We start from the raw sequence: 24,368 nt of genomic DNA, 5'->3' as shown, positions 1-24,368 counted from the left end.
AGCTGAAAGGCTTATGTTCAGCTTCCATGTTATTTCTCCTCACGTTAGATGCGCGTGACTGAAAGCACACTAACTCTGCAAATCCATCAATCCATACCTAGCATACCCCATATAACACGGGGTCCCTGTCCACTGCACAGTTGTCGGGAGCGGTTTACCTGTTATAAAGTAGGTCACTTGTCTGTTAATCTCTTCAGAGTCGGCATCGGTGGTGCTCAGGATGGCAATCACGCCACCTGGAGGGTCGTCCTCACTCACAGTCCCTTTGTAAATCTCAGCCGTGAACCGCGGCGGGCTGTCGTTCACATCGGTGACAGTAACATCCACGATGGCTGTGGAGGACAGCTGAACCTTCTCGCCATGATCCGATGCGACCACTTTAATCTGGTAGCTGTCTCTCTCTTCGTGGTCGAGCTCCTTCAGGGTTGTAATCCAGCCTGTTTCCATGTTAATGGCAAAGGACTCGAGGATGTCTGCACCTTGGGATGGATCTAGACTGTACATGACCTGGCCATTGGCTCCTGAGTCTAGGTCAGATGCCCTGACCTGGATGACCCTACTCCCCCCGGGCAGGTTCTCGACTACAAATGCTTCATAAGGGTTGGACTCCAAAACTGGGCTGTGATCATTGACATCTTTCACTTGGATACTAACGTCGACAGAAGCCACCACCTCAGCGTCATCAACAGTACACCTGGCCAGGACGGAAAACTGAAACCACTTAGTGGTCTCGTGGTCAAGACTCTTCTCTAGCTTCAGCCTTCCGGTCTGCCTGTCAATCACAAAGAACTCGTCTCTATTGCTCTCAGGTGTATTGCCTTTGACCAGAGTGTAGAGAACAGCCCTGCTATGTTCTACCCGGATGAGGTCAATTTCTGTTCCAATGGGCATGTCTTCTGAAATGTCGTAGGTATAAAAGGGCTCTGAAAACCTTGGAAGCTGCATTTCCGGTGGAAGTATCCGGACATAGACAGGCACAACGGATTCTTTGGGCGGAGACCCGTTATCCACAGCTCTAACGAAGAAAGTGAAAAATTCATTCTCCAAACCAATTAAACTTTCCTTTGTTGTAATTAAGCCGGTCAGCTTGTTGATTTCCAAATTCTCCTTCACACTTTCAGAGTCCGCCTCAATGGCGTAGGTGACGTCAGCATTAGAGCCTTCATCGGCATCACTCGCAAAGACTTTAACGACCGACGTTCCTTTGGCGGCGCTGGATCCAATGTTCACTTCGTACTTGGTTGAGCGAAACTGTGGGGCATTATCATTGTCATCTGTGAGAATGACATTTACGGTGCAGAACGCCACTTTCCCTCCAGCGTCCTTTGCCATTAAACGGACGGAGATTATTTTTTCTGCTGGGGTCTCTCGGTCGAGCTTTTCCAGAGTGAATATCTGTCCTCTGTCATTCACGTAAAATCTGTCTTTTGCAAAGTCATTCACGAGATGGTAAGTTATGTGACTGTAAACGCCAGAGTCCCTATCCGTTGCCTTTACCTGGACCACCAGAGTATGTAAGGGGGCATTTTCGGCCAGTTCCACCTCGTACTCGTTCTGAAGGAAAACAGGACTGTGCAAATTGCCTCCCATCACAGTTACGTGAACCTGAGCGGAACTTCGAAAAACCCCATCAGACACAGACACATTGAGACTGTAGAACGGCTTCAAGGTGTGCCGGCGCAGGTTTGAGAGCGTTATAATCCCCGTTTCACCGTCGATGACAAAGCTTTTATGATCGTTGCCGGACAGGATGGAATACTCTAACTTGTCTAGGTCCGAGCTGTCGGCATCGCAGGCTTTTACACACATCACAAAATGCCCATGAGCAGCGTGCTCGCTAATTCTGGCTTCATAAATCTGTTGTTCAAACAGGGGTGGATTATCATTGAGGTCGGTGACATCCACGGTGACGATGACATCGCTGCTCAGTGGGGGCATCCCTCCATCCACAGCCCTTACATAAACCTTGTGCTGCTGGGACTGTTCGTAGTCCAAAGGTCTCACGAGTGAAATGAGGCCCGTGCTGCTGTCTATGTGAAAGTGATCATGACCTTTGCTATGATTTCCAAACATCTGGTAGGAAATCCCTCTGTTTGGTTCTGAATCCGAGTCTGTGGCTCTCACTTGAAGGACGGGTGTTCCGATGACAGAGGCTTCCGACAGGGTTGTGGCGTAAGACTGCTGCACGAACATGGGAGGGTTATCATTGATGTCCTCCACTATGATGTCAACGAAGACTTCGGCGTGAGCGCCCGTCAGGGAGTCGGTCGCCCGTATGCTCAGTTTGTAGGCTGGGTGGGACTCGAAATCCAGCGGTGCTATGACATTTATTACCCCAGTGTTGAAGTTAATGGTGAACTGATCAAAAGGGTCTCCGTCTGTGATGCTGTAGAACACTTTCAACCCTTCCGGGCTGTTGGCTTGGACGTGGACCACGGGACTGTGCACCTGGATGTTCTCTGGAATCTCGGCACTGTAGAAAGCCTTTTCAAACACAGGCATGGCTTTGTTCATGACAGTTATGGGAACTAGAACTTCGGCAGAGAAAGCTGGGCTCCCTCCGTCCTTAGCAACCACCGTCACAAGATATTCCTTATTCAAGGTGTCGGGCTCAAACTGTTTCTTCAGAGAAATGTCACCGGAGGGCCCGATCTGAAAGTGGTCGTGATGCTCCTTGAGGTAGTAATGGACCTCCCCGTTTCGGCCGCTGTCTCTGTCAATGGCTGTGACGTAGCGAATGACGTGGCCCACCTCAGCATCGACCTTCACGACAGCGTAGTAGGGGAGGTTGACAAACACTGGTGCATTGTCATTTTGATCTTCTATGGTGACTTTCACCACGACGTGGGCCACTGCTGACGGCTCACGTTCTCTGGTCACTTCTACGACCACATCAAACGCCTCCTGCTGCTCGCGGTCAAACGGTATGCCGGTGGTAGACAGCACGCCTGACGTGTGGCTGATCTTGAACCTGCGGTCCGGGTTGAGGATGTGATGGAACAGAGGCTCGTTGATCGGGTTCCCCTTGGCAGTAATGACAGCGAGCGTTTTGGTTTCCGTGGTGTTCTCCTTCACGACGGCAGAGTAGACGTCTTGGGTGAACCTGAGTGGGCTCTCTTTGCTTTCTCTCACATTGATTTTCACAGAGGTCGTGCTTGTAAACCTGCCGTCAGAGGCTCGCACGGTCAGCTCGTAGCGGCTTCGTAACTGAGTCGTGTTTTGTATTGTTATTGTGCCCGTCTTGTAGTCCATTGAGAACTTCTCCCCAATGTTGCCTTCGGTGATGGAGTATATTAACTGTGAGAACGCCCTGGAATCGGCATCAGTGGCGTTCACGGTGATGACGTTCACTCCTTTGTACGTCGGCAACAGAAGAGAGGCTTCATAGAGTGATTTAGAGAAGACGGGAGGGCAGTCATTGATGTCAATTACATAAATAGTCACATTGGCTGCATACTCGGCAAACAGACGCGGAGTCCCCATGTCGTGCACTTGCACAGTGAAGTGGAAAGCACGTGTTTCCTCATAGTCCAGACTCAGCATGGTGTGGATAGCGCCAGTGGTGGCATCGATGGTGAAAAAGCTGTGCACAGACGGCTCAACGATTTGATACACGAGCAGAGCATTGGACTCCCTGTCGGCATCCGTGGCTCGAATCACCAGGGGAACATTCCTATCTGTCAGAACCACAGTGTTGACCGAAGCGGATTCACTAACGAATCCTGAATATTGTGCCTGGGCAAAAACTGGAGGGTTGTCATTCTCGTCCTGCAAATGCACAACAACAGTTGTGTTGGTGGACAAACCAGCCATGTTGGTCCCTTGTACGATCAAAGTATAAATGGGCAGAGTTTCAAAATCCAAGGCTTTCTGAGTGACAATGCTTCCGGAATGGGGATTAATATCAAAGGTATCGCCTACGTTTCCATCTTTGATTTCATACATCACTGACGACTGGCTGTGAGCAGAGACCATCCCAACAAAAGTGCCAATGCTGACGGCTTCGCTGATTTCCACGGAGTATTCTTTGGATGTGAACTTTGGAGAGGCGTTATCAGCGACGGTGACAGCGATGTGCACAGAGGTCATTTCGTTCATCGGGGGATAGCCTTGATCTGTAGCTTTTACTATTAAATCATACTCTACTTGGTTACTTCGGTCTAATTCTCTGGCAGTTTTTATAGAGCCCAAGATGGGGTCAATTGTGAAAGAATTTCCAATGTTTCCTGGAAGGACAAGAAAAAAAGGAAAGAATCTATTAGAGAAAAACCCAAAGGCAACAGAAAGAGCAGAGAAACAGAAAAAGAGATATTTAAAACTTACATCCTGAATTAAATAGGAAAACAGGGGATATCAACAATTGGATGAAACCTTCTACTTATTTCATTTTTACTCCTTTAAACTGTTCAGAATTTTGGCTGTCAAATATGAAAAGCAAGAAATAGAAAAAAAATACTGTTCTGTACCTAAAGCCAAAACTCTCTCTGCTGAACTGAAAAATGTGTTGTAGAAACACACGGCTCTCCACTTGCACGGCTAAGCAGTTTACAAGAGTGCCCTGAAATCCTGCAGGGTACATCAAGTCCTCAGTGTTCACCGCTTACAAGGGAGAGTTTTAATTCACTGAGAAAACTTGCACTGAGCTTGAGGAAAGCCTTGTAGGTAGTTAGGGAACTGAGAAGCAATTTTCTGTAGCCCGCCCTAGCTGTCAAGTTTTGAGGATTTCAACAATATTCCCTCCTTAACCTTTTCCACGTTGACTGATCTACTAGTGGGCGCCTTTCGAGTAGGCGGGATTTTGCTTCCAGGGAGACATCTGGCAGTTTGGCTGTCGCAACCCGAAGGGAGGAAGCGCTACTACTTCGTGGATGATAGCGGCCAAGAGACAAAAACAGCTTACGCGGCACACCAGAGCCTCCACAGTGGGGAGTTGTTTGCTTCAAAACATCAACAGTGCTTATGCAGCCGAGAAGCAAACTGCCAGGACAGATGGTTGTACTGGCGTTTCTTTGGACGTCTGCAGCCTGTCCTACGCAGAGTTAGTATTTCCTCAAGTCTAAACCTTCCCATAGCAATGGCAGTTCTAAAGAGACCAGTTGTTCTCTAGATGTTACGGACGGAGCCGAGGCACTGTGTGTGTGTGTGTGTGTGTGTGTGTGTGTGTGTGTGTGTGTGTATGAGGGTATCTTTGGGTTCTACCCCTCTGTGAATCCTTCCCAGTCCTTTTCAGTCTTATAAATAAGCATCTAGAAATCTGCCCCAGCACTGACTCCATTCTTCCCAAATGCACACTGCATGGCAAAGCTACGTTCACTTGCCATTTTCTCACACTCCTCTTCCTCCTGGCTTTGACACCAGCACACCCTTCACACCAGAATGGCTTCGTGTGATCTGCAAACCAGAGGATTAACTAACGAGCACTTCTTTCTGCACAGTAAACGCAAGCACTTCCTCTGCAGTGTTCATTTCCTTCATTAAATACATTTTCCAAAAATCCACGACATTTTTTTCTGAGGCCAGACGTAGCCTGGTTTTCATTAAGCTGGCCTGGCTCTGGGTCTAAGCCCCAAGGCGATGCCTTGGTCTGAAACAGGGCGGAAGCCCAGGCTCCTCCAGACCCTTAAGGTCTGGGCTGAACCTTGGCCCAGGCCTCTGCCAGGCTGCTCAGACACTGATTTCCGGCCTGTCTGTATTTAGGAACATCCATGATCCCAGGTTGTCACTGTGTCTTAGGCAAACATCAAAACTCAGAGATCCTTTCTTGTTCTTCCCGCCCATTACTCTCATCTTGCAAACCTGTGGTGACTGCCTAGCCTAACAGGTGCACCTGCTCACAGTTTGGGCAACTGAATTTATCCCCCTACCTCAACCGAAACCCCGAGTCTTTCCTATGCCTGCTTTGGAAAACAGCCCATTTGGTAACATTTACATCCCTCCATTTGCATGTATTTGTCCTATTTTCCATAGTGAAATCTTATTTGCCAGTCAAGTTTCATAGGTCCAAGGCTTCATAATGAAGACATGAATCAACGTTTTTAATGTGGCAGAGATGGACAATGTTATGATGCGTGACTGTGTTCCCAGCATCCTCTGCTCTTCTCTTACCTCGGATACTGACCATGTTGTGTCCCAATGTGGCCTTCCCTAGCTATTCTCACAATTTCTCCGTTCACCTATTTACACATTCACTCAGACTTTAACTGAATGGCCCTGCCTGAAGACCTTCTTTGACTTGCCTGTCCGGTATGACTACTTTTATTCTTTATTATAGTTTTTCATTTTAAGTATTTTCTTTCTTCCCACTCATTTATTTTTGGTTTGTCTTTTGTTTTTGTGCAGTTCAGACTCATCAAGAACACACTATGGCCGGCCGGTGGTGGCACACGGCTTTAATCCCAGCACTTGGGAGGCAGAGGCAGGCAGATCTCTGTGAGTTCGAGACCAGCCTGGTCTACAAGAGCTAGTTCCAGGACAGGCTCCAAAACCACAGAGAAATGCTGTCTCGAAAAACCAAAAAAAAAAAAAAAACCACACACACTATGTATCTCAGGTTGGCCTCTTATTCATAATCCTGCCTCAGCCTCCCAAGGGCTGCAGTTAAAGGCATATGCCGCCACACCAAGCTTCTCCATTTTCTTTATAGTATGTAGAACATTCTTGCTATTTATCAAGAATTTTGCTGTGTAAAATTCAAAATGATTTTTCATCATCTGGGAGACCCAGGCGTTGAATTCAGAGGACCCTGAGCTTGTCACACCGGGAGCCCAGCCAGAGACTCAATCTTTGGATCTCACGTGTTTATGTATTGAGGCACAAAGAGTCAGATGTACAGAACGCTGCAGACTGTCAGGTAGCAGGTGCACTCCCCAAGCCTTGGAATACATGTCTGCTCGCTGCTGATGGAAATGAGGCAAGCAGAAGCTTGTACTAGGGTGGGGTTGACTCGCTTGCATTAGCTGGAGCAGTACAACTTTAAATTCATCTCTGCGGTTCAGCAGGAAAATGATCTGCACTAACAAGCCTAAACCCATGACTATTTCCTATAGAGTACAAAAGAGAGACAACAGATATAGCCTGTGTTCAGTAAGTACTTGCTGACGGTGTGGGACCCTCTACCAAGTTTCAGTGGCAATTATGATAAAAGTTTCAGGAACCAAACCAATCCTAATCAATTCATACATTCACCAAGTGTTATCTCTCCCCAGGGGTGAGAACAGGAGTAATGCTCTATCTATTTTTCAACACACCAACACCTTCCAGCCCAGAGTACAGCGCTTATGTGTCTCTGGTACGTAATCCAGTTGCAAATGGAAATACTTTTCATTAAACTCCTTTCCCTGAGGACTCCAAATCAGACTAAATCTTTTGCTCAATAAATTTCTCTTAATTAAACTTATGCAGTATTACGAGTAAAATTTAAAACCAGAATTCCAAACTTTATTAGATGTAATCGGATATAAGTTCAAAGCAGCTGATTATGAACGAAGTGTTCAATGAAAGGCAGTGTGAACATTTTACAGTTCCTTCTATTCCAGCAGGTGTTGTGTATCTCCACAGACACGGGCACACGCTAATGCTGCTGCACACTCACGGTAGTGACTTTCTATGAGAGGTTTTGTTTTTTAATTTTTCAGTCTAATGCTGCACGACGAAAGCTGTCCTAAAACCCTATTATTGCACATGGGAACAGCCCACTGGTGCCTAGTCTATTCTCTGGGGAGAGACAGAGTTTCATTCTTAGGATACCAAATTACTAAGGCCATCAGTCATCACAAACACTCCAAGAATGCGCAAGCCTTCACTCGGGCACCAGCAATCACAGTTTAGACACCCAGTTGTTGAGAATTATGTGAAAGCAAAGGGAAAAAATGAGCATTTTCTCCTCCACCAACCCAGTCAGTTTGCCCGCGACAAAGTCACTTCACTGAGGGCTCAGGCATGCACGGATGGAATGCGCTGTTTTCCTAACTGCTAAATTTCTCAAGCAGTGGGGGGAAAATTTCTGTGTGTCTATCCAAGGCACTAACTCCACTACCGTGCATTTTAACACTCTAATCATAAAATCTTATTGGGAATAACGAAGTCAATCCAGTTTTTTTTAGAGGAAACAAGTGAGTTTTCAAACACGTAAGGAAATGAAAATAGTTTGATCGGCGCATAAGCACACCAGGAGGTATTTGTGTCAAAATCACTCTGTATATACTCAGATTTATTTCGTGTCTGTGATCTATAGATAATCTACAAGCTCTATGGATTCAATGCCTAAAAGACACCATGTGTAAGTGGAGAGAGCTATGCACTTAAAAAATCAGATTAAAATACCCTAAATTCATTACAAAGAATGAAATTGGCTTTATTTCTTCAACAGTGAGGACTGTAGGACACTGAGGTGCCTTCTCCACACGCATCACTGACTGGAGTGAGCAGGGCTAGGAACAACTCCTAGCTGTGTGAGCATGCGCTCCAAGTAGAGCCTTTCTGGCCTCATCCACGCGAGGCCGATGGAAAGACCCACCTAATAAACACAGCATGGAGCCCTCTTACACAGTACTTGGTCCCCTGGATGAGTGAGCAGCAGCGGAAAAAGAACACCTGTTCTACTGCTGTGACGGCACCGATGACCCTCAACTGGGGGGGCTCTTGCCTGATTTTATTCTGGAATTTCTAGGCTCAGGCTCGGTTTACCCTTCCTGGCTCAGGCCACCACTGTGCGACCTCTAGCCAATGCCAGAGGCCCCTTCCAAAGACTTCTCTCTCCAGAACCAACCACCCTGTGGCCTGGTTCAACAACTTGGTCCTATGCATGTCATTTAACCGCTAATGGTACGTGGGGATGGACTGTGGGGCGAGTCTGCAAGGCGTAGGAAGCAGGTTGCCCCTTTTTGAGCCAAGACGGGAGAGTCTTCACACTGTCGTGGCATTTCTTACTCTGAGCCAGAGATAATATTCTCATTAAAATGTTGAATTTCTAAGCCAGCATTTTCCTGACTGGGTTCAGAGCCTAAAATGACTGCCTAAAATAATTCCAGGAAAACTGAATTAGAAAATAACATTCCCCTGCCCCCGCAGGATATATCAGTCTTAATTTATGTTAATACTGGTAATCTCCAGAATTCTTGACACTCAAACTTATTAGGATTTTATCTTTGTTCCTTGGCGGAGTTTTTTTTTTAAGTTAAAAATTTAAAACATTTTTGCAGTGGTACACAGAAATGCTTCAATACCTAGAAGTAATTTTAGAAAATGGAAGACACACTTTTCAAACAGAAAGACAAGACTCCATTGCTTCAACAAATACCTGATTCGATGGAGTAGAGCACTTCCGCATTTCTCCCTTTGTCTTTGTCCAGAGCTGTAACCTGCAGCACAACCGAGCCCACAGCGGCCGACTCGTACACTCGGCCTTCGTAGGAGGAGCTGGTGAACCACGGGGCGTGGTCATTCATGTCGCTGACGTTTACAACGATCCTGGCGAAGTTGCGTTTCACAGAAACATCCTGATCCCGTACCTGAAAGAATCAACACACTGTTATTCTCTTGGGCTTCTTCTTTCCTGTGGACTAAGAACAAAAAGGTATCGCCATCCTTTCCAGTCAAAAAGGTCGTGGCCGTACCATGACCGTGAGCACGTGCCGGTGGATGGCTTCATGATCGAGCTTTTCCGAAGTGTAGAGAGCACCTGTCGCAGGATCCAGGCGGAATTTCTTGAGACTGACGGGGTCTATGCTGCTCTGTAGGGTGTAGATCAGTTTGTTTTTCTCATCCTTATCCACCGCGCTGATCTGCAGAATCTCCGTGTCTGGCTCTGTGTCTTCGGGAACAGTGACTTCATATTTTGATGTAGAAAACTGAGGGCGGTGGTCATTTGTATCTATGACTTTGATAAGCACCTGGAATGAGCAACAAAAGGACTTGGATAAAGATACACTCATAATTAATTGAAAAAATGCTATTGAAAGCCGGGCGGCGGTGGCGCACGCCTGTAATCCCAGCACTTGGGAGGCAGAGACAGGCGGATCTCTGTGAGTTCGAGGCCAGCCTGGTCTACCAAGGGAGTTCCAGGACAGGCTCCAAAGCTACAGAGAAACCCTGTCTCGAAAAACCAAAAAAAGAAAAGAAAAGAAAAGAAAAAATGCTATTGAGCCGGGCGGTGGTGACGCACGCCTTTAATCCCAGCACTCGGGAGGCAGAGGCAGGCGGATCTCTGTGAGTTCGAGACCAGCCTGGTCTACAAGAGCTGGTTCTGGGACATGCTCCAAATCCAGAGAATCCCTGTCTCAAAAAAACAAAAAAAAAAAAAGAAAAATGCTATTGAACCAAATTAAATATGAATAGGAGAAATAAAAGCAACAACAGTCTAGAATCAAAAAAACCTTCTACAGAATCTTATCTTTGGTATATTATTTACGTAATATTGAACAATAACTATGGAAATAGGATTCTGGATACAGCTGAAAATTCCTTATGAAATGCTGGCTAATTTGCTACAGATCTCTACAAGAGACCTCTAGAGACGGTTCAGGAGAGGTATCAATTTACTCTGCCAGTATACCCATTTCCTATGTTAGATTCAGGCCATTGAGAGGGGTGGCAATGTTACCTAAATTTCTCATTCTAAACCCTGCGACTCCAAGTTCCTCATAAGATTTTAATACAAAAGAAACAGCTAGAAATCACTGAGGATGTACTTCAATGATTGGGAACTTCCTAGCATACGTGAGCTGAGAGTTAGAACCCCACTCCTGCCAAAATATGCTCTTAAATTACAGTTCCGTGGCTTCAAAATCCCTAAGTGGCAAATGTTTCTTTCCGAAAGGCAATTAAGTAGGTTGAACAGAAAAACTCTTGTCAAAGATAGTGACATAAAATTAAAGTTTTAGAGCAAAAAGGAAGATGTTAAAAAACTTAGTCATAATTAGAAACAAAAAATATTTACCTTGACAGATGATTAATTTTTAAAATGAAGTGATTTAGATGGACAGCATAGTAAAACTCAGTATCAATCATAGAATATGGCTTACTTATAGTTTATGAACAGGAAAGCCGAGTTTCACTGGCTTCTACAGAACACAAGGGTTTGTTAATTTAAGAGGAACAAGTGATGCCAGGTAACTGTAGACCATGCGGCTGCACCCACATGAAGACGGGATTTTCGTGAGACTGTAATCGTATTCCCAAAGAAGACCACAGCGTCAACAGATGCATTTTCACACTCAATTCTATGTGAATCCTAAATCCATTCACCAAACCACAAAAGAAGGTTTTATGTGAAAAGTATGTAACCATTTGGGTCTACTGATGGCTCGCTTTTAAAGATAAAAGAGGACCCAGGAGGCGCAGCTGCAAACGGCCGTTCTTCTATAAATCAAATCCTGGTCGATTTACAAGTTTAAAACTTGATCACGAAGTGCAATCTAGGCAGAGGAGTCTGATGCTGTCCTGGGTTCAGCTAAAAAGAACGAGCGACCCATTTTGACAAGGCAGTTCACCAGACACGCTCTTGCCGAGCACTGGGCCAGCTCTCACCCACAAGGTCTAAAGGCGAAGAGCAAGCGTGCAATGGTGACTTCTGTCTCCACAGGCCATGCCATATTCCTACAAAGCCTAAAAGTTGCTAGCACGTCATAAGGTGAGGTTTTGAAAGTCCAGAGGTGGGTGGGGGCTCTCCAAAGCAAGGAATACTGAGAAGAAACTGAGAAGATGATTGTCCAGGAAGGTTGAAGTTGAGAATGCCTGCCTATCTTTAAGAGACCAGAAAGACTTGAACCTGAAGGAACAAAGGATCAGGAAGAAGGAATTGAACCTGCACCGCCTGAACTCCCAAGCTTACAATGGAGAATTCGCTATCTTATAGACTTCACACCCTTCCAGCAGAAAAAAGACATTCCACCTCCTCTTCTCAGTCAAGTGGCCCCAGAGTCTCAGGGATCAGAGACAGGAAAGCAAGTGATGTTTCAGGAGTGTGGGGCCAGGAGCCTGCACAGGGATGCTGGATGACATCTATGTCACAGGAACATGTCCTGAGGAGAGGCCGTAAGAGCATGCAGAGCGAGTCCTCTGCCCTCTCCCCTGACCCTCAGAAGAACAGGGAAGGTGGCTAGCACTATCCACTCTCCTCTCCTTCCAGAGAAGGCAATAGAAACAGAGTGAGGCTGAGGTTTGTTTCTGCACAGGAGCGAGAGGTGGAGACAAGTCTCTACCCAGGCCTTCCCAGAATGCAACAATCGTGTTCCAGGGGAACTGCAAGAAAACGTGAATGAAACTGCTTCAGTGCAACCACACCAGCCTCTCTTACAAAACCAGCAAATAAACCAAAAAACAACAAAAAGCAGCTCAATTTGTAAGTTATCTGGGGACACAAAGGAGAGAAAGAAAAACAATTCAACCTGGTGCCGAGGAACATCCTGTTTGGAAGGATAAAGTTTTATGCGTGGAACCTTGGCATCCACCCTGCCTCCTCCCTGCTCTACTCTGCAAAGAGAGCATAGGGCCTGACCAAATTATCACCCAGTCCCTCCCACATCCGGTACCTGGCCGACCGACCTGAATACACAAAGCTGCTACATGGGTTCTTGATTTTCACCAACAAACCTGTATCTGCCCATTGTTCCAGGCCTTATCGGTGTAGCTCAGGTGCCCGTGGGCCTCTTCACAGGATCCAATCCCCTCCATCCCAGATCTCTATCTCCCTGCGCACAGTCCCAGATGGAAACCTAAACCTAATGACTGTCTGCTCCCTTTATCCCCACCATCACAGGTCAGCCTGGGCTCTGTCACATTGTCTTGAATTCTGAGACCCTCCCTGTGTCACTGATCCCTTGGGACACTGCCAGGCCGCTCCATACAGGTGCCACAGTAAGTTACAGAACCATAAACACTGCCCTGAATTTTAAGAGAAGGGGAAACTAATTCATCATCTCCTGCATTTCAGGGGAATTTTATCAATGTACATCAAAATTGCAGACCGAGAGCCCAGCCATACCGAAGACGCAGTTTGGCGGGGAAGAGATGCATTACCAATTACCTCCTAACGAGGTAAAAACACCATGTGGATGCACGGCTGTAGTCACGAGAACGGCTGCTACAGAGGGCCATTTCCACACCTTCCCGAATCCCTCTGGCTACATTTCCAGTTACTCACACTAAGGAGACCATGCACAGGGACACTGCTTAATCTTACTATAATTTCTGATGCTTTAATTCTCACTCTTGTGCTCTGCAGTTCAACATCAGGGGCTCGTTTCCAAAGAGACAAAAATCCATGCGTGCTGCTTGTTACTCCAATGAGATGCGCAGCAAGAGAAACTGCAGTACGGCACTGCGCCTTCCCCACGGCCACTCGAAACAATCCCCACAGCGTAAGCCACATACAGCATGTGCTGCCAGTCTCACGGACTTTAAAATCACAGGCACTGGGAGAAAGGACTAAAATACTTTTATAGCTACCCTTAAATTATCTAGTCATTTATTAACTGAAACTACATCCCAGACTGCAATTTGCAATCATGAAGGCAACTAAATGACAGGGGGGATGACCTGTCTCACTTACGGTTTCGAAGAACATAATCTAAAGACAGAAAACTTCAGAAGCATCTCCGTCTCTAAGTTTCAGCTTCCTTAGGGATAGTTAAGTAACACACAAGCCTTTTAGCTTCGGGATTTGGATCCTGTTTCCACACTTTTGCTTCTAAAGAAACATGTGGTCTAATAAAATTGATGGAGGGAGGGAGGAAGGGAGAAAAGAAGGACAGGCAGACAGGCAGGCTTCCTGCTAAAACCCACAGTTACTAGTCATCCAGGAACATCACTTTGGACAACCACTACTAAGCATCAGAGAATTCACTTAAAAAATAGAATTCAATTAAAATTCAATTAATTTACAGGGTTTTAACATTAAAGTTTGAAACCAGAAATCTAGCCAGCCACTGACGATCAGATAGCAACAAATAAAAGTGCAAAAGAATTGTTGGTCAAATCTCACTCAAGAGATATTTTTATACAAACCTGGGTTTACTTTGAATAAAAAGAACAGGAAGGAAGAAGGGGAAGAAGGAGGAAGGAAGGGAACCAACCTGTCAGCTGTTTAAGCTATTAAGAGCTTCAAGAAAATGATGTGTAGAGCTCATCCTGTGGGAAAACTCCAGCACCAGGGCTTGAAGTAAGCGTCAGACTAAGCCCGTGAGGGGAAGCGCTAAGACTGCGATGGGGTCAAGTCCCCTCTTGACATTTTTATGGGACTGTTCAGCAGAAGGCACAGAAGGCACAACCGCACTCAGGATCTGCGGTTTCTGTGCCCAAGTAAGGACTCCCGGTGTGTATGTGTGTAAACTACACCAACTCACAACTGCCCGTGCTGTCTTCGCATCCTGACGGCAGGGCGTTTTCTCAGTCCTTCTGACAGAGGCATCGCCAGCGTTCACTTACCTGAGCGAGGATGGTGGAGGTTCCGTCTGTCGCCTCCACTGTGAGGTTATAGTTGGATTTCTGCTCCGCATCGAGGGGTTTGGCAACAATGATCGTGCCGGAGCCCTTGTCGACATCGAAGTGACTGTCATAGTTGCCACCTAGTTGAAAGGAGGACAAACAGAGGTGCTAGAGCAAATCATACAATAAAGATCTGCCGTGTGTTTTATAGCTTTCTGATACTCAATGGCCATGAAAACAGACGTTTAATAATACAATGATCAAAGTGACTGAAAGGACTAGCATTTCCAAACGTAGGAAAGAATGGCTAGCTCTTCAGAGTGCTTTTACACAACACTGGGCCTTAATGGTAAAGAGGTCAAGAACTGAGAAGAAAGAAAGTCCACAAGCAAACAGCCCTGCTAACCCTACCTGTCAATTACTTCGGATTTTGCAGGTATTATAAAAATTTGCGCATGATTATGAAAACCTCACTGAAAATAGTTTTTATTACTGGAAAAAAAGAGTTGTTTTATTTTGAATATACTATGCTCAGTAGTAATAACTTAAAAACAAATGTGAGCTCTGAAAGAAACAGTTACATTTAATTTGAATCAGATCTATTACGGACTCCTTAAAACTACTTTTCAGAAGCAAGTTTACTCGTCCTATTTACTATCCAGATATCTATCCTCCAATTACATTCTAAATAAAACTCTCTTCAAACCCATGGAGGTTGAGACACTCATACAAATAGAAAAGAAATGGAATAAAAAAAATAAGGCTTAATGTCATACTTAAATTATAGGCTAAATCTACCCCAAACTAAACAGACAGACAGGCAGACACACACAGACACACACACACGAGTCATCTGTCTCAAACCTAAAACTACTGATGCAGGGACAATTAAGACTCAACACGTTTGTAACTGGGATGGGTGGGCATGCATATACACTATGAAAAGAACTGGGATTGGGGGGGGGGGAATCCGACTCTGAACACAAAATCCATGCTTTGATTTTTGATCTCATAATCACGGGGCAAATTATGTGATCTCAGCAGATACCTTCTGCTGTACAGTTCAGGTCACACGCCATCTGAAAGATGTAAAAGACGTCTCTAGCAAGCGTGTCTCCTGACACAGCCAAAGGAAGCAAGCAAGCGTGGAAAGCAAGCACAGAAGAAGAACAGTCAATCAAACGGGTCCCCAAGAGTAAGGAATTAAAAGCAAGTCTGATAACGGTACAACAGAAGCTGGTTAGTCTGGACACGTGAGAGAAGTGAAGAGAAAGAAAACATCGTGATTACGGTCAGTCATGGCAGTCGTCAGTCCCCCTCAAGAACAGCAGCCATGGCTGCAGAGAGAACATTTTACACCCTGGGAGGCAAGAGGCAACCTGGCTACGAGGTGGAAGGAAGAAGTGGTTGCGTCCCAAGTGGAGATGGTGGTTGCAAACAAACATACTTTTGATTCATAAAGCAGCCTTTTAATTAAAATCTTGTGGAGAGCCCATGGTGGTGGCGTACGCCTTTAATCCCTGCACTCGGGAGACCGAGGCAGGCTGATCTCTGAGTTTGAGGCTAGCGTGGTCTATATAGGGAGTTCTAGGATAGCCAGGGCTACATAGAGAAATCCCCTCTCAGAACCAAAAAGCAAAAATTGTGGTGAAAAGAATTTTTAAAGGCCTAAGGCTAGGCATCAAAGCCCACACCTATGATTGTGGCTACTCTGGAGGCTGAGGCAGAAAGGGTGACAAATTTGAAGCCACCCTGAGCAACTTAATAAAATCCTGTCTCAAAGGCAAAAACAAGGGTAGGTGCATAGTGCAGTAGCAGAGCGCTTGTTTGTCAAGTTCAGGGCCTGTGTTTGTCTAAAAGGGGGTGGAAAAAGCAGGGGATCGCATGTACTGTAAAGTTCTAATATAATCTTTTAAAAAAGCAAATCGAATATTCTAAGTGTGAATTCATCAAATAGCAAAAATGCTAACTTAAGCATGTGTATTTTTTAGGAGGGTGAAGCTTCCTGGAAAAAGATGTAAAAATGAGAAGCTACCGCAGTCGCTTTAAATTTCATATAATCACGACTAATAACATAGCATGTGTATGATATAGATATGGATCTGGTCCAACACATTTCGGTTCCGGAAACTCCCTGTGTATGCCCCTCCCCCAAAGTAAGTTTTTGCAAAAATGTTAACTGACTAAATGGTTTTCGAATACCTATTTATGTTTGTTCTTTTTAAGTTTGTGTGTGTGTGGATGGTTTTCCACATGCGTGCAGTGACTGTAGAGGCCGGAAGAGGGCATCAGAGCCCCTGGAACAGGAGTTATAGAGGGTTATAAGCTGCCATCAGGGCGCTGGAAATAAACTCTGCTCCCTAGATGAGCAGCTGGTGCTCTCTTGAGCCATCTCTACACACCGAGGAGTTCTTACTTTAAGTAATCTTAATGTATGTTGTAAGATTTTTCTTCTTCTGCTGCTGCTGCTGCTGTCAAACCACTATAGTTTAAGAAAATTCTTCACCTATAGATCTTTCCCCATAGTAACATTCTCAAGTGAGGAATCATCAGAAAACCCTGTCAGGTTCTCAGTGCAACCCACGCAAGGCTGACAAGAGCTGTGAGCAATGCTTACCGATGATGTCAAACCACAGAGGTATGCCCGGAGGCTCAACCGAGAGCATCCCAATCATGTGAGCCACCGGGTCACTTTCCATCACCGTAAATGTAAAAACCGACTCTTCAAATGAGATCGGCTCCAGCGACGGCTTGGGTTTGGAGATCCACTCGATATGGAGTCTGGTGGTGGATGACTTCTGAGGGCGACCATTGTCAACTACCTTAATCTAAAAAACAGGACCAGACGGGATGAAAACAGCAATCGCAAGCTACATCTCCTAACCCAAGTCTAGACGCGTTTGTCTATTTCAGGTACTCCAGACTTGTATCAGAACACAGCGTATGCTCGATGCTTGGTGACAAGAATAATTGCTGCATGGCCACAGTCACTGGAGTGGGAGCTGACAAAGAAAATCAACCCACACTTTCCAAACCCCACCTGTCACTTTCTCAACAGAGAGCAAGAACTACACGGCTTATGTTCCCAGAAAGGCAAGAGAGAAATCCAACTCACTGAAAGAATATCGTATTCTCCAGCCGCAGAGAACTTTTTGGATGAAACCACTCCCGTTTTGGGTTCGATGGAAAACCTGCCATGCTCGTTCCCTTCCTCGATGCTGTAGGACAGCTCGGCATTGGGCCCTTCGTCCTTATCCGCAGCTATGACGCGGTACAGGGGTTCTCGCTTGGCATTTCTTTCCCCGTCTGCTTTCTCTCGCTCCGGGAGCCTGATTTTGTAGAACTTCTGCAGGAACTGGGGCTTGTTGTCATTTTCATCAAGGATTTTCACGATGACCCCTGCAGTGGTGGATCTGGGGGGCGTGCCGTTGTCTGTAACAGTAACCTGGGTTTCAAAAGTAAGGAAGCTTTTAGAAAGATAACAAGTGAAGCCATTCCTGAGGTGAGGTAGTGTTTGCAGAAAGAGCTACAGCTCATACGACACCAATGTTCATCCCACTGCCTCTCAAGGTGAGCCAAACTCTCCTGGCTTCACGGCAAAGAGATGGGGACCTGGACAGTGGCGAGGACATAGCTGCCACTTCTCACACAGTCAGCTCACAGATAACAAAAGCACCTGGCCCCCAGGCCTGGCTCGCTCTGCTACACCTAACCTCCGACGGTCGCCTTTCTTAACTGCCCCTGTTGGTCTCCATGGTACCGTCTACCTGTCTCCTTCAAATCCCCCCACCCCGCTACCCTCATTCTGCTAACGACTGGCCCCCAGCCATCACGAAGTAAAGAAATAAGTGCAGAAACATCTTAAATTAACCAGAACATTTTAGAAGTGGCGATGTTTGTTTTCCGCCTATTTTTACTTTGGATATTTTTAGAAAATATCTTTAGGTTATAAACAAACCTGAGTGTAAAACTGCATGGCTAATGCAATGATTATCCGGAAATAAACAAAACACAGTTTAAACGGTTCAACTAGATATCTAAATATGAACATGTCTTAAAGGCATATCTGAGGAAAAAGAAATCTATGGGACGTACAGAGAAGAATACCACTTCTGTAAACAAAAATGAGATTCAAATGGCACTGTTTGCCAATGTACTTGTAAAAGTGTGTGAGAACTGCCATGTAATAATGTACGAAATTCAGAAAGGTTCGGATGGCAGAGTGTGTTTATTCTGAGGATGTTTGAGGTGTGTGTGCGGGTGTGGTATTCACTATTAAATATTAGCAGTTATGAAGGCCAGAAGTGGGAGCTCTCAGGGTGGCTAGGAGGTGGATGCTTCAGAAGTAATTAGAAATAAAGGAAGGCTTACCTCGAGTATGTGTTCATCCTGCTGTTCCCGGTCCAGCTTCCTCGACGTGGTTGTGATGAGACCTGCAAAAAGGTGCACGTTTATTGATCCTAACAAAATACCATCAGTTACGCCATGCCTGGCTGTTCTATTTAGTAACCACGGGAATTCGTTGCATTTTCTTGCAACGAGTAAAGCCTCCTGCAAAACTGCTTTCAGCGGAGACAGGTGCATCGGAGTGGGAGTGTGGTGAGAACGAGACCCGGGAGACCAGGTAAAGCCTGCTCCCAGGCAGGTGCTGGGGCGGTCCTCCTCCTTCCCAGAACTGCCAGGAGAATAGCTCAAGGGACTCAGGAACCAGCCTTACGGCTGTGGTTGTCCACCCCACCAAGCCGGTTGATTTTCCAGGACGGAACAAGGAAAGGCCCACAAGTCCCTACCACTTCCTGAGGAGCTACTGGCAGTTGATGGCTTCTGGGGAGGCAAAGAAAGCTTTCTTAAGAGTGGGGCCCTTTATGAGTAGACCGTGTTCCAGTGGGTGGCCCCATACCCGTAAGCCTATGCAGCATAATTGAACTTGGTAGAGTATTTTAAAAATGAAGTTGGGAGCAGGTAAAGGTTGGTCTGGGGGTTTGGAAATGAGTGTGATCCAAACATATTCTAGGAAATTCTCAAAGAGCTTTCGAAAATGTCACGTTAAGAAGAAAACCAACTTTCCTTAATAATTGATTTTCTCCTATAACTACGATCACAGAAGCAATCAAAGGCTAAAATGTTTCTCTAAATTTATAAATATAAGAAATGCATTTTAATTAACTCAATGCTTTTGGTTCTTATATCTACTCGGCTAACTTCCACACAATGTAATACAGCAGTACTGTCGTTTCGACAAAACAGAAGCCTATGTTATAGTTGGACACTGGGCTTTTTTCCCAGACTATAGCTACAGACTGCCAGGGCTCAAGGAACACGAGCAGTTCTATAAGTAACAACAGGACAGCATTGCCCAATGTGGCACGAGGGTTCCCTTTCAGTGGCAGAGACCTGTTTAATCCTGTTTCCACGAGAGGTTCACCACCACCACCACCCCTGAACTGTGGATTCCAAACAGTTAAAAAAAAAGACAAGAAATCCTTGTTATATTGTCCCACCTAGTTGTCCTAACGCTCCTAGCAAATCGTCGACCACTGTCTAAGACGGCACTGGAAACGGCGCGGCACGCTCACAGGACAAACTGCCTGGTGCTCACTCAGTCACTCGCCAACGGTGCCCAACAAAATTTCCCTTCATACTTCACTTACATCAAACAGCTAACGAGGGACTTAACGATCTGTATTTCCGTTCAGTATGGAAGCAAGCTACCTGACACCCCTTAACAGGTTTAGATTTAGAATTACCTGCACTTCTTCCAGGCATCCAGCCAAACACCTCCCCACTCCCTTGTCCCATCCACATCGCCTACTGCAACACAGGGCACAGAGGTTCCATTTAAATGCGGTGAACTAAAAGGCCTACTCCAATGTACTCTGGCAGCCCCTCACTTTAAACTCCCCTGGGGTCAACTGTTAGGTTCCCTGGGGCGCCAAAGCACTGATGCCAACGTAGACTACAACCCCCCAACAAGGTCCTGAGAGAAACTCTGAGTGTGTGTTTTACAGTTTTGCAGACAGCATGTGTGGTAATTCCAATGAAGGCTTCCTAGAGGCACAGCGCTCCCACCCCACCGGGAGAACTCCATCGAAGCTGTCCTGAGCTTCCTCCCAGGAGCCTCCACCAGGAGAGGCCATGCCTGTGCATCTGACCTCACAGCATGAGGACACCGACTTGCGAGGAGCCAGAGTGTTTAACTACAGACTTTTCCTTCAAAATGAACTTGAAATAAAATTCCTTAACGCAGCTGAGAACTAGGAGCCTCTGAGGCGTGCTCCACTTTACCAACGCAAACGAGAGGTCAGCACCCTGTACTCTGGCTCCTGGCCTGCGCACTTACTCCATGTACATACTCATCTTCTTCATCATTCTGATTTAAAAGCCTCCTTCCGGCTGAGTCCCGCCTGACCCCCTCCCCACACGACAAACCCCTGCTTCAAACCTGAAGGTTACTGGATGATCAGCCTTATAGTTATAACTGAGTGGCATTAAATGCCATAAGAAACAGCATTATACATTCCTTTTCTTCAAGAAATTTATATGTATGCCGTGTTCTCTCCTCCCGAATTCCAGAAAGACACAGAAGCTAAGAGAAAGAGCACAATGCTCAAGGTCAGGTGTCTGAGAGAAAAGGAAGCTGCTTTCTCCGAGGTCACCAGTGACTCATTAACGAGGTCACAGTTAGAATTTAGTTCTTGTGCGTCCCAGATGAGGGGGTTGGCTTCCCATCACATCACGCATGCAACTCACTGTGTTGTGGCATTTCAATTCTTAATAAAATCGTAATTATGACTTCCTCAGAACTTAAGGGAGAAGTGGCAGTGATTACTCCCTATTCATTTAAGTAGGTCCGAAAAAAGGAAGACAGAAACGGAAAGAGAAGATAAAGGCAGAAAACATGCACAAGCAAGCATTTCTTTTTGTAACTCTGTATTTTTTTTTCTGCTAGTACCTTGAAGCTAAAAATAGAAGAAGAAAAAAAAAACAGGACAAAGACTAGAAATTTTCCTTCTCTGATTTAGAAAAACATTACATTCTCTATCCAGGCTGGAAGAAGAGGTCAATTTCCGACCTTCCCACTAGTTACTAGTTAGCTACAAATCTACTTCATAAACGTCTGTGAAACTGAAGACCACCCCCAAACCTTACAGAAAGTAATGAACATGATTTTAAACTCACTTGTAGTCTCTCATATTACTTCCAAAATTTAGAAAGTTAAGACAGGCTGTCTGACCCACTATATTACGTCAGTATTCGTCGAATTTTAAAAACCTTTACCTCGGGACATTGTGCAACAAAAGGTCTTCAAGAGGCAGCCAGCACACACAGTGCCTAGCGAGGGCTGACCAGGTGAAGACGGAGCTGCGGCTAGGGGCTTATTTAACCTCCTTGTCCGGTCCGCTCAGAACCCAGACGTGCCTAACAAAGAGTCCTGTCTCTGAGAAACGGGTAGAAATAAGAACTTGACAAGTAAGTGGCATGCACGCAGAAAACACTCGCCTAGAAGGCTGATATCCGAGAGCATCAGAGTTTGGTTGGATCGCCAATTGCAGGTTGTACCCACCCAATACCAACCAGTCGCAAGCCAGCAAACATCTTGCCACCTTTGTATAAACAATCAGCCAAGTCTGTACAAGGCCAGAAACGCCAACAGAATCCTGATCTAAATTAAGACCTTTTTTTTAAATCCATACAGGTTTAGGATGGCTGATATATAGCAAGTGGCTATCATAATTAATGGCTATAGGGCTTACTAAAAGCTCAGAGACTAACTAGGCTTTGATCTTCAAATACATTACCTACTGGATAATCTCTCTCTCTCTCTCTCTCTCTCTCTCTCTCTCTCTCTCTCTCTCTCTCTGATTCCAAAGATTCCCTTTTCCCCCCAAAGACTAATTCTTACTCAAAAATTACCTGGCACGCTGGGCGGTGGTGGCACATGCCTTTAATCCCAGCACTCAGGAGGCAGAGGCAGGCAGATCTCTGTGAGTTCGAGGCCAGCCTGGTCTACAAGAGCTAGTTCCAGGACAGGCACCAAAGCTACAGAGAAACCCTGTCTCGAAGAAAAAAAAAATTACGTGGCACATTGGCAGTTTAGGAACTCAGGCCATCAGTGCCTAAAGTCTACATTAAAGGAGGAAACTTCTGGAGAGATGCCTCGGTGGGTAAAGTGAATTCTCTGGAAGCATGAAGACCTGAGTTCATCTTGCCAAAACTCACCCAACAGGCGGCAACAGTGGCAAAGCGGTGCACACTTGTAACTTCTGCCCTGGAGAAGCAGAGACAGGCAGATCCCAGGGACTTGCTAGCCAGTCAGCGTAGCAAACACTGTGAGCCCTAGGCTTAGTGAAAGACCATACCTCAAAAATAGAAAGCAAGAAGGCGGTGTGTGTGTGTGTGGGGGGGGGGTGACACTCAACACCCACCTCTAGATTCCGCAAGGGCCTGCACAAGGAAACAAGGAAGTATTCCTGAAAACAACCCTGACAAACAGACAGTCAGACTCATACACACACACACACACACACACACACACAGAGAGAGAGAGAGAGAGAGAGAGAGAGAGAGAGACAGACAGACAGACAGACAGACAGACAGACAGACAGAGGGATCTAAGGCTCTTGAAGAAACAAAGAATGAAGGAAATAAGGAAGCTAGTTTGAACAAGAACAACAGTATCATAAACACTACACAGGGGAGCAGGCAGAAGAAAAGCCCTGGTTTCTGACTAGGACCAAGGCCCAACTGCGATGAAGAGCTGAGCACTCACGACATAACTGCAAAGCTATAGGACAAGGTCCTGCGTGTGTGCAGCCCCTGCTTGTCCTTGCTTGACAGAAACTTCGCTTTCAGTCATTTTCCTATTGTTGTACTTTGAGACTAAAGCCAGGAAGGGGTAAAGACCAAGGAGCGGGGCGGGCATTCACCTAACCGACAGTTACTACACCAAACCATTACTTCATTTTCCTTTCTAATTCTTCAACTTTTTTTTTTGCCTTTCCCAATAATATATAAGCTGCTGCGCCTTTGTCTTTCAAGCGCACCATTCAAAGCAGTTTCCCTTAGCTTGAAAGCCTCTCAAATTTGCACTGTCTGACGCAGCCAGCAGCCCCCAGCCACACAAGCCACTGAGCAACTCGAATGTGGCGAGGCTAAATGGAGAAGTGGGCTTGCAGATTGGATTTAAAGAACTCAAAAAGCCACCGACCATTTCAGCTCCTTTAAACGGTCTCTCATTTCAAAGTACCAAAATGCCAACGTGAATCTACAAAACTTAAAAAACGTTTGTGGTTGAGAATCTAAAGCTACAATTGAATAGTGCATACGTCTATTACCAAAATCCAAATCCTATAAACATATGCCTCGCAAATGCCAAGTTCCCAATATTTAGGTGTGGGGGCTACTACCAGTCTGCCACGGCCCCGTCCTCAGATCCCCAGCCTGCCCTCATTTCACAGGACCCAGCTGGAGATGAAGAATCCTAGTATACTACTGTTAGGTTATAGCTTTGTCTAACACCCCAAAATCAGTTCTTCGTGTTCAACCCCAACTTCTGAGTATTAATTAGTCTACCAGTATCATCGTTTCGCATTGGATGGCTTCTTTCTAACAGTTTAAAGCTGACTAATTCAGCTCCTAAGCGGTGTCCTAACCACCAGTGTCAAACACCCACTGCTTCTGCCTGCATTATTTTCAATGTGTTTACCAGAATGGCTTCCCCAAATATGCCCTCTGAAAGGTAAGGCAGATCAGGGGCAGGAAGGCCTGAAGGATTTGTCTAGGAGCTAAAGAACGTGTCAATGACGTCAGAATGTTCGTGCTGGGTCTTCAGGTGCAAGCGCCCTATCGTGCTTACTTTTTCTTCACAGGAGGCAAGCTGTAGAATGATCAGAAGAGAGGACCTTTTGATCGACAGCTATCAAAGATCCTTCCCTTGGGCCTAT

At 45.8% G+C, this 24,368-nt stretch overlaps 1 protein-coding gene across 8 annotated transcripts in view; it reads right to left on the bottom strand.

Annotated features, from left to right (window-relative positions):
* Fat1 (FAT atypical cadherin 1) overlaps positions 1-24,368 on the bottom strand; it is a 117,123-nt gene that overhangs the window by 26,758 nt on the left and 65,997 nt on the right. For 5 of the 8 annotated variants that reach the window (XR_012911863.1, XM_075986625.1, XM_075986628.1 and 2 more), the window contains exons 4-11: positions 18,796-18,857; positions 17,540-17,869; positions 17,042-17,252; positions 15,473-15,541; positions 14,425-14,564; positions 9,615-9,890; positions 9,299-9,509; positions 159-4,226 (exon numbers count right to left, since the gene is read on the bottom strand). Coding sequence is in view for 7 of the 8 variants with exons in the window: in XM_075986625.1 (XP_075842740.1) it covers positions 159-4,226; positions 9,299-9,509; positions 9,615-9,890; positions 14,425-14,564; positions 15,473-15,541; positions 17,042-17,252; positions 17,540-17,869; positions 18,796-18,857 (5,367 nt within the window). In the remaining variant the exon portion in view is untranslated. The remainder of the gene's footprint in view (positions 1-158; positions 4,227-9,298; positions 9,510-9,614; positions 9,891-14,424; positions 14,565-15,472; positions 15,542-17,041; positions 17,253-17,539; positions 17,870-18,795; positions 18,858-24,368) is intronic. The other 3 variants (XM_075986630.1, XM_075986627.1, XM_075986629.1) reach the window with 1 other exon arrangement.

Source organism: Microtus pennsylvanicus, chromosome 9, assembly GCF_037038515.1.
Source record: "Microtus pennsylvanicus isolate mMicPen1 chromosome 9, mMicPen1.hap1, whole genome shotgun sequence".
Lineage (NCBI taxonomy): Eukaryota > Metazoa > Chordata > Mammalia > Rodentia > Cricetidae > Microtus > Microtus pennsylvanicus.
Note: the sequence above shows the minus strand (reverse complement) of the source record. Positions and strands in the feature narration are given on the sequence as shown.